At 43.4% G+C, this 10545-nt stretch overlaps 1 protein-coding gene and 1 non-coding gene across 2 annotated transcripts; both read left to right on the top strand.

Moving 5' to 3' along the window:
* Positions 1–1389: 1389 nt before the first annotated feature.
* On the top strand, positions 1390–10356 carry PIN4 (peptidylprolyl cis/trans isomerase, NIMA-interacting 4). Its single transcript, XM_052663583.1, has 4 exons — positions 1390–1511; positions 3962–4035; positions 9457–9576; positions 10188–10356. Exons 1-4 carry the CDS (start codon positions 1469–1471, stop codon positions 10344–10346), a joined length of 396 nt encoding a protein of 131 aa, XP_052519543.1. The 5' UTR covers positions 1390–1468; the 3' UTR covers positions 10347–10356.
* LOC128070700 (U6 spliceosomal RNA) lies at positions 4187–4293 on the top strand. The gene has a single exon (XR_008201671.1). It is a non-coding gene; the product is annotated as a U6 spliceosomal RNA (small nuclear RNA).
* Positions 10357–10545: the final 189 nt, after the last annotated feature.

Here is a 10545-nt window from a genome sequence, read left to right as displayed (position 1 = left end):
GTTCAGAAATGACAGCAGTAAAACAGGGGGCTGCCTGTAATGCATGAGTTCGGGGTGGCAGTCTCAGAAATACCTGATCACTGGCAAGTAGCATGTGAAGTCCCACAAGACTCAATTCAAAAACTAAGCTCTGAGCTGGAGGACCATTCTGGCTGGCATGGGCAAGCTGAGACAGCTATCTCATGAAGTGGAGGAAAAGCCCTGATCTTACAAAAACTGGGAGAAGAGGGGTTGTGGATAAGGGTAAAAAGTTTGAGGATGTAAATTCAAAACTCATTCACCTTAAGCTAACACTCCACAAGCAAGTCATTGCTCTATGTGCTTTACAAACTTGTTTAATTCTCTTTACATCCTATAAAGTCAAGTCAAGTCGCTCAGTCGTGTCCGACTCGACCCCATGGACTGTAGTCTACCAGGCTCCTCCCTCCATGGGATTCTCCCGGCAAGAGTACTGGAGTGGGTTGCCATTTCCTTCTCCAGGGGATCTTCCCAACCCAGGGATCGAACCCAGGTCTCCCGCATTCCAGGCAGACAGTTTAACCTCTCAGCCACCAGGGAAGCTTACATTTCCTTCTCCGGGAAGGAACCTGGACCCAGGGATTGAACCTGTGTCTCCTACATTGCAGGCAGATTCTTAACCATTTTGAGCCACCAGGGAAGCTGCACAGGTACTAACTACAGCAAATATTTAACAGTAGTAGTGTTAGTCGCTGGAGAAGGACATGGCAACCCACTCGTGTTCTTGCCTGGAGAATCCCAGGGACAGAGGAGCCTGGTAGGAGGCCGTCTATGGGGTCGCACAGAGTCGGACACGACTGAAGCGACTTAGCAGCAGCAGCAGCAGTGTCAGTCGCTCAGTTGTGTCCGCCTCTGCCCATCATTTTCTCCTTTGAACTACTTGAGGCACTGCTTTGGGCAAATTCAGCCACTTATACAGCCTCGCTACAAGCTGTAAAATAACTAAAAGCGAAAACCTAAAACGAAGGGCAGGCCGGTGTGTATGAGTGCGCGAAAGGGGTAGGCGGCCGCCGAGGTTCTTCCGGCTATGCCTTTGTCTAATTGCCCCGCGTGACTGGCTGGAACCCCGCGCCGAGGGACTGCAGAGGCGCCCCCCAACCCCCAGCCCTCCGGCTTCCATTACGCACGCGTGGAGGAAGCGGGTAGGGCAGTTGGGGAAAGGGCGCAAAGAAGGGCGTGTGAAAGAAGCCGCAAAAAGCACAGAGGCGTAACTCCCCCTGCCCCGCCCAACCTTTGGCCCCGCCCCTCTTCCCCGGTCCGAGCTTCAGCCCCATTGGTCCAAGAGTCAAAGGACCGGGCCTGCCCCAAGATATGCCTGCTTCCGGAGCCACGGTAAAGATGGCCAATTGCGATGCCGCTTTCTGGCATATGTTTAGGACACACCGGTGGGGCCTGAAGGGGCTTTGTGCGGCAACCTAAGCAGTTGAGAGTTCAACGGCAGATTTTGGAAATGCCCCCGAAAGGAAAAAGCGGTTCTGGAAAAGGGGGAAAAGGTAGAAACCAAGAAGAAATGGGGTTGGGTGAGGAGCAAGGCGGAGGGAGCAGACCGCCGGGGTCCGGGGCGGAGGCAGCGGGTTGCCAGTGACTAGAGGACTGACCAGGAAGTGATGATAGAAACAATCAATACAGACTTCAGTTTTGATTTAAAAGCATGGGGATTAGATGGTGGATAGAAGAGGAGAAAGGATTACAAGAAAGTTTGATTTTGTTGGTTTCTTCCGAATGGGCAAAACTTGGGAGTGAGGCTGTCATGAAGGATCCATTAGTTAGGTAACTACAGGGTAGTGAAATTTGGGAAAAAAGAGGTAGAGCAGTTAGTTGACTTTGAGAAGAAGGGACATCTTAAGCTTGACGTCACAGAGATGAAGATGGATGTGGTGGTAAAAAGTGGAAGGCAAGAGTAGTTTTTAAAACAGCAGGACAAGTACTGAGTAGGGGTCTTGAGGACAGTGTTAAGCGTTTGGAATAGTCATTGGGGTGGTAAGAGGGGATGAAACACTTAAAAAAGGATTGCCCTTAGGCCTGAGAGCTTAAGATTGAAGGCTATGAATTTCTATAGGACACAATCTGCTCAGTCATGATTTACCTAGTACCATATAACTGGCACAATACAGGATTGAGACGAGCTAAGTATAACCTGTAGCCAAGGTTGAGGTTTTGTTGGACAATGATAATAGAAGGAAAGCAACACAAGGGAATTACGAATGCCACTAGGGACACGGTTCAGATGATCAAGCATGGGATCCAGACTGGGAAGGGAAGGAGAAGTTTGATAGCATAGGAGAACATAGGAGGATAAAGGAACTGAATGGGGGGAAGGAGGAGGTGGTTCTGTGACATTAAAGAACCTGTGTTGTGGGAGTGAGGCATGAGAAGGCTGGAAGAACAGAAAGTTGTAGCCAGAGATTGAATTAGTTGTGAGTGGCACAGTTTCATCACGTGCCCCTGGGAACAGGTGGCCTGGAGTAAAAGGCATGGGCATTTGGGAGGGAGGTCTAGAAATGTGAGGTTAGGCTGTTGGATGGTTCCTCTGAATAGATAGTGAAGTCACCCAAGATTAGGGCAGTAATGAGGATGGAAAGGAAGCCTTAAGTTGCTGCCAGAGTTCTCAGTCAGAGGGAGTGAAGGGGCATTCAGAAGATGATAGCATCCATTGGGGCAGAGGGTGGGATGACCAGAAGGCATCGTTGTTCTAGAGAAAATAAGTTTAGTGTAATAAAACTCCTTTGGCAGTAACATTTTCTTAGGCATTTGGTGGTTGGCATTTTGGATATTCAGTTTTGTGGAACATTTATTGAACAACTTTTGGGTGCTCAGCATTGGGGTTCCTAAGACAGGATGGAGTCTCCTGAATAAAATTTCAATGGGTCCCTATTACTTCTAGGATAAATTTCAAGTTCCTTAATGGAGCCCAAAGGCCCTCATGCCCTAACCCTCAGCCACCTCCCCTGGGTTCCTTTCACAGCACTCCTACTTCAGATTTGGCTTCGTCCCTAGTTTCCCCCCACATACTACACTATTCCCCTACCCTGGAATTCTCCTCACCATTGTCCTGTCTTTGCCTGTTCAGCTCCTACTCATCCAGGAAACCTTCTTTAACTGGCTAAAATGTACCTCTGTGCTTCCACAGCCCCCTATTTATACAGCATAGCTCATTCTCCTGAAATGATCTTTTACATAATTTTATGTAACAATATTCCCGAGTAGTATATGAGCCCCCTGAAGGAATGTATTATGCCATGGCTTGTTCATCTTTGTATCTCCAGTGTCTGGAACTTAGTTACTTAGGAAATGTTTATGAACTGAACACTTAAACCAACAATAGTTCTTAGGAACATCAGCCTCTAACAGTAAATATGCTGCCATCAAAACAGAAACTGGCATAGTAGCAAAATGACACAGTAATAAAATGTAAAATACTGCCCATTGTGTTAATCTGAATATTGATAACTTCTTAGGAAGGTTATCAGTAGGCAATGTCATTGACTCCAGGAGTTTGGACATGAATGTATTCTTTAGCCAAATATGGGTGGTAGGAAATTTGATCTTTATTTAAAATACATTCTTGGACATTTTACCTACTATAATTGTGAGTATCCAAGTACATAGCTGCCGTGCTTATTAGAAATCTCACAAGAGCTCCAGGGTTTGCTCTTAGAAGGCAGGATTTCAAACTGGGTCTAGAGAATCCAGGCCAGGTTTTTGGTGCTCCCATTCAACTATTAGCACACTCACTTGTGTATCCATTTTCCGTGAAGGGTTTTTGTAGGGCACAAATTTCTTGTTTTAAGAGGTATGTTACAGGTTAATTTAGCTTGATGTAAAGTGTCTGCAGAGTTCCCTTTTGAAGCTTGGTGCTGTGATGGAATTATCAACTCCTATTGTGTTGAATAATAAGGTGAAAGTGTAGTTTAAATGAGTACTTGTCATCTCTTCTCTAAAGGAAAAGCAGCCTCTGGGAGTGAGAGTTCTGAGAAGAAGGCTCAGGGTCCCAAAGGTGGTGGCAATGCAGTAAAGGTGAGTTACTCTCCTTTTTTTTTTTTTTCATTTTAAGTATAAATAACATATACATCTGTTATTTTGGTACACATAAAAGGAAAAGACAGCATGCTTAACTCATCCTAAGGCTAGCCTAATACTGACAGAAGATCAAGATAACACAAAAGTGGTGCTCGCTTCGGCAGCACATATACTAAAATTGGAACGATACAGAGAAGATTAGCATGGCCCCTGCGCAAGGATGACACACAAATTCGTGAAGCGTTCCATATTTTTCAATGTATGGCAAAACCAATACAGTATTGTAAAGTAAAAAAAAAATAAAAAAGTTAAAAAGTTAAAAAAGATAACACAAAAGTGGAAAATAATAGATCACTCACTTATGAAAAGTAATTCCTTTTAAATATTTCTTAAATGTTTTCTCAGACATCCAGAAATTCTTCATACTCTAGTATTTTTCCTTAAAATATATTAAGTCTTTGCAAGTAAGTGAATGAGTTGTTTCTCAGAATGAAATACTACTTGACAAAACCAAGAGCTGAGATGAGCAGGCAAAGGCATGGGTCTCATTAGACAGCTTCCCCACTGGTGAGCTACAAGCCAGAGCCCTGACTGTGAAAATTAAGGTGGGAGACAATTGCAAATAATTACTTGAAGTTCTTGACATAGTGCCAGAGGTATGTCTGCCCTGGGAAAATATAATCTGAAACAGAATTATACTGTTTAATACTACATAAAAAGGCAATTTCCATGTTTCAGTCAGGATGTGGGATTCCATACTCTGATTCATTCATTCCTTAAGGATTTAGTGACATCTGCTCTGTGCCAAGCAGTGTAGTAAATTCTGGGTATTAAAAAAAACAGGTAAGAGATGGTTCCTGTTATTACAGTCTAGTTGGGAGCAGTTAGGTAAAGAAAGAAATTTCATTGCTATATGAGAAGAGCTATAGTGGAGTTGTAGCATATAAATGCACCTATACGTATGCAGCCAAAAAAAAGAGCGAATGTAAATAGAGAGGGCCATTCTGCCCACTTTTCTACTCAGTGAACCCATAGAAAGATAGAGAGATGGGAGACATGAATTTGCTTTTTTTCATAAAACATGGTGCCTAAATGCAAGCCAGCTACTTTGTCCAGGCATCCAGCTGAAGAAGTGGCTTTAAAGAGGCATCTTGCCCTTTCTGGAAACAAAAATAAGTTCAGTGTGGCTATATTTGAGGTATATGGAAAGGTGGTGGTGGTTGAGTCGCTCAGTCCTGTCCGACTCTTTGTGACGCCATGGACTGCAGCATGCCAGGCTTCCCTGTCCATCACCATCTCTCAGAGTTTGCTCAAATTCATATCCATTGAGTCTGTGATGGTATTCAGCCATTTCATCCTCAGTCACCCCCTCCTCCTCCTGCCCTCAATCTTTCCCAGCATCAGAGTCTTTTCCAATGAGTTGGCTCTTTGCATAAGGTGGCCAAAGTATTGGAGCTTCAGCTTCAGCATCAGTCCTTCCAATGAATATTCAGGGTTGATTTCCTTGAGGACTGATTGGTTTGATCTCCTTGCTGTCCAAGGGACTCTCAAGAGTCTTCTCCAACACCAGTTTGAAAGCATCAGTTAGCTAGGAAAGTCCGTTAAGGTTAAACTCTTTTGTTAAACTTTTCCTTTTGAAATAATTTTGGACGCACATTCAGTTGTAGGATAGCTGTACTTTTTATACATGTACATGTGCCTTTTATCAGGGGCTTTCCAGATGGTGCTAGTGGTAAAGAACCTGCCTGCTAGTGCAGGAGATATAATAGACATGGGTTCAGTCCCTGGGTTAGGAAGATCCCCTGGAGGAGGGCATGGCAACCCACTCCAGTATTCCTGGATAATCCCATGGACAGAGGAGGCTGGCGGGCCACAGTCCATAGGGTCACAAAGAGTCAGACACAACTGAAATGACTTAGCACTATACCTTTTATCCTGTTTTCCCAATGGTAACATCTTACAAAACCCTAGTACATTAGCACAACCAGGAGATTGACGTTGCTACAGTCAAGATCCAGACATTTCCATCATCCCTCCTGTTGCCCTTTTATAGCCATACCCACTTCCCCCTGGATCCCCTACCCTCCATGACCTCAGAGCAGCAGCTGATCTCTTCTCCATTTCTATAATTTTATAATTTCTATGTAAGTGGAATGATACAGTGTGTAGCCTTTCGGGGTTGGCTATTTTCACTCACCATAAACCTCTGGAGATTTCATTCCACTTGTGTGTATCCACAGTCTGTTCTTTGTATTACTGAGTAGTGTTCCATGGACACATGAAAGTAGTGTGTTGAACTTTTCACCTGCTAGGGGACTGGTTTGTCTCCAGTGTTTCTGAAGGACCCAGTAGCAGAGGGACCCCAAACCCTTCAGCCTTTTAGGGTCTAGGCTCCTTCCACACCTGCCATTCTGCTCTAGACCGCACTCTTGAACCCAGCTCTGCCCTGTGTCACTAGAGCTGCCCAGATTCTGAAACCTACCTTCCGATCACAGCTTCCTTCCTCCTCTTGTTTCCCACCTCCCCCAATCCTGTTCTGTTCCTCTCCATGCAGACCTCTAGGCCCTCTAGCCTGCCCTGTTCGCTTCACCTTCTCCCAGGCTTTGTGCCTGTTCTCTGAGCCCTGTATGTCTTATAGGCTGGAAATTAGATGGATCATGGAGCCCTGACTCCTTTCCTTTTGGTGATCCACTATGTCTATCTGCCAGACCACAACTCAGAATCAATCCAGTGATCTCCTTTCTTTACACTCAAACCCAGACCTGCTGGGGCCCACTGGAGAGTCACATAGCCTCGGGGGTTGGGGCCACTGATTCCTGGTCTCTGCCCTGAGCTGGGCCATCAGAACTGCATGGAGATCCCTTGCCACTCACCTCAAGCCATCCACCACCCTCCTCCAGTCAATCAGCAGACAGCTTCGTCCAGTGGTTCTCAACCCTGGTATACATCAACTTCACCTGGAGAGCTTCTGAAAGTCTCCATGCCTAGGGGTCTACCCCAGACCAGCTGCCTCACAGTCTCTAAGGGTGGGGACTAGATCTTGGTATATTTTTTAGAAGCTCTTGGGGGTGATTCTGACATGTGCCAAGGTTGAGAAACACTGATTCAGTCTCGCAGGGTTGGTGTGAAGGTTTCATGAGATCACGCATGTAAAGCACTTAGCACAGTTAGTATTAAGTACTCAATAACTGAAATATTGTTATAATTGTAATAACAATTATAACAGTGTAATAATTCACAAGAAAATGTAATTCTTCATTACAAGGTCCTGGATCCTCATCATTCAGCATTTAACCCTGTTGCCCATTTCCTCCTTGAAACTTTCTCTTGCCTTGGTTTCTGTTAACACACCTTTCTCTCTACTTGTCTGGTTCTTTTTATTATGCTTGTTGAGCTTTTCTTTGCTTATTAAACACCAGTATTCTCCCCCGATGAGTCTTAAGTGTACTTTGCTCTTCTTCTCATTCTATGTACTTCTCATTCTGTGTAGCCTCCTTGGGTGATCCATCACCTCCCATAGCATCAGCTGCTACCTCCATGCTCATCACTCCCACATTCTCTCTGGAGCTTGGCTCTTTTTTTTAATCTTTTGTCTGCACTACCAGGCATGAAGGATCTTAGTTCCCCGACCAGGGATCGAACCCAGGCCCCCTGCAGTGGCAGCATAGAGTCTTAACCACTGGGCTGCCAGGAAAGACCCTTGGCTCTCTTCTAAGATGTCAGTCTCATACAGTTGCCAGTTGGTTAGTCACACTTGCAAACTCCACAGGTACTACAGACTCTGTCAAACTGTGTAAAACCAGAATACTTGCTTATTCATTTGTAAAGTGGTAGATGGGATCCCCTTTCTGTGATCACGAATGCTGTGTGCACTTTCCCAGTCATTGAACCAGGTTTGCTTTGTGAATGTAGAAGCAGAAAGAGGGAAACAGTGGAGAAGCAGTTTTAGCCAGGCTAAGATGAGGTCTGAGGAACCATCCTCATCCCCAAACATGTATCTCTCTAGTGTCCAGATTGTCCCTGTCTCCCCTAGGCAGTGCTGGACACGTTCTATAGAAGTTTGCCTCTCTGAGCCCTGCTTTTTGACACATTTTTTTCTTTGCTGTGTCTGTCTTCTGTGTAGCTCCTCCAGTCCAGGATTCTGTCATTCCCAGTTTTACTAACTGAACCCTGAGGACATGGTTTGTCTGTCTCTAAATTTATAAGGGAGACATTTTTAGGCCCTACCTATAATAAGAAATGAATAATGGATTCTATTTGAGTGAGAAATGGGAAATCCTACAAAACCTATCTTGACAAAAGCATTTCTAAGGACATAGTGATTTTTTTAAAAAACATGACTTTATATAAATATAAGTTACATTTGAATACTTTTTTAGGGTTGAGTATTCTTAATCTTCAACCTATGATTCTTTTTCTAAGTGTTAAATTGTGGAGGGGCTTTATGCAATTGGCCTCTTTTGGTAAAAAGCATTTCTTTTTTTTTTTTTTTTGGTGCTTTGATATATATTGAGAATTCCCCAAATACACAATCTTAGAACAATCCAGGTATCTAAATTACTGATGCATTAAATTCACTCAGGTAATACAGTATTAAATAATACAAATTTTAACACAAACATCTCTGACTGGTTTCTAGGAGTTTTCATAAATTGAAGTATCTCTTTATAATCAAATTCCTTTGATTTTTCCTTGTATTGTTCTAACTTTATACATATAAATTAAGATTTAAAGCTTACAGGTAATTTAATAAACACTTCACATAGGCTGTTTTTCATTAGAAATGTTTGTCATTATACACCCAACCCCTGTGTTAAGAACAGCAGCCAGAAATATTGTTTTCATTTCCTCAAATGTTGAAGTCAGAGAAATCTATGAGTGAAAGTACTGCTTAGTCTAGTTCAAGTAAAAAGCATTTCTTTGTGGGTTTTTTTCATATCATTCCACCTCTGATAAATTAATAGGTAACCTTTATTGAGTGCTAGCTGCATCATCTCAGTCTTCACAACATAGTTACTGTTATTTCAGTGCACAAATGGGAAAACATTTAGAGATTTAAAACATGCCTAAGACCATACAGGAGAGTGGGGATTTGACTCCAGCTCTCAACCATTATCATGTTTCCTCCTCTTGTTATCATTGAGGTACATGGTAAAGGATGGGAGCATTCCTCAGCCAGGTGCCCATTTTCCATCTAAATCTGGGTTCTAAGATACTGTCTTATACAGGAAATGGGTTTTTGCCCCATTGGACTATTGCCCAGTTGGGCAGACTTCCAGAATTTTCCATTGCCATGAGTGAATGCGTTTTTTTTTTTTTTCCACTAGTATGGGGGTAATCCTGATGTGACTGCTTTATTGTGAGGAAAGAAATCATTTGGGTCTCCAGCTATTACATGAACATGTTTTTTCCTTGTAGGTCAGACACATTCTGTGTGAAAAACATGGAAAAATCTTGGAAGCCATGGAAAAGTTAAAGTCTGGAATGAAATTCAATGAAGTGGCTGCACAATATAGTGAAGATAAAGCCAGGCAAGGGGTATGGTGCATTCATCATTTAAAATGTCTCTCATGGAGGACACACAGCAGTAGGGATTATTTTTGTTTTGCCATTAGTTTTAGGCATATCTTAAAGATCTTAAAAGCAGAAATGTCCAACTTGTGAACAGTTGAATACAGGTCATCTTTGTCTAAACCTTGGCATAACCAAATTTACACAGCTAACAGATACCTAGGGCTTCCCTGGTGGCTCAGATGGTAAAGAATCTGCCTGGCAATGAGAGAGACCTGGATTTGATCGCTGGGTTGGGAAGTTCCCCTGAGGAGGGCAGCCAGCAACCCACTCCAGTATTCTTGCCTGGAGAATTCCATGGACAGAGGAGCCTGGAGGGCTACAGTCCATGGGGTCACAGAGTCAGACACAACTGAGTGACTAAGCACAGAGTAGACACCCAGTAACATTGTGAGTGCTTATGTGTGCAGCCCAGGGTTGGGCCTCTTCCCCATTTTGTGCTCATTGAGTCGTCTTCTCTCCAGCCCAGATGAATAAACCTAGGAACCTTAGCATTCATGTTGGGAAATTTTCAAGCTAGAGTAGAACTGTTCCCTCTTCTGGGCCACTTGATACCACGTATCTTTTGGATTTTCCAGGGTGACTTGGGTTGGATGACCAGAGGGTCCATGGTAGGACCATTTCAAGAAGCAGCATTCGCCTTGCCTATAAGTGTGCTGGATAAGCCTGTGTTTACAGACCCTCCAGTAAAGACAAAATTTGGGTATCATATTATAATGGTTGAAGGGAGAAAATAAAATTGTATGAAAGACTACATATGTTTTATACATTATTTCTTTAAAAGGTGTTGAATAATCATTTTATTTTATGAACTCTGTCATTGTGGGTTTGTGGGTACAAAATCAGGTGGGTAAAGGTTGGTGTGCACAACAGTAGGTATTTAGTTGGTAGTTATCTAAGATAAGTCAAGCAGACTCCTTTTAAACCTGTTAGTCC

This window comes from Budorcas taxicolor, chromosome X (genome assembly GCF_023091745.1).
Source record: "Budorcas taxicolor isolate Tak-1 chromosome X, Takin1.1, whole genome shotgun sequence".
NCBI lineage: Eukaryota > Metazoa > Chordata > Mammalia > Artiodactyla > Bovidae > Budorcas > Budorcas taxicolor.
The sequence above is the reverse complement of the archived record's forward strand: the minus strand, read 5'-3'. Positions and strand labels throughout refer to the sequence as shown.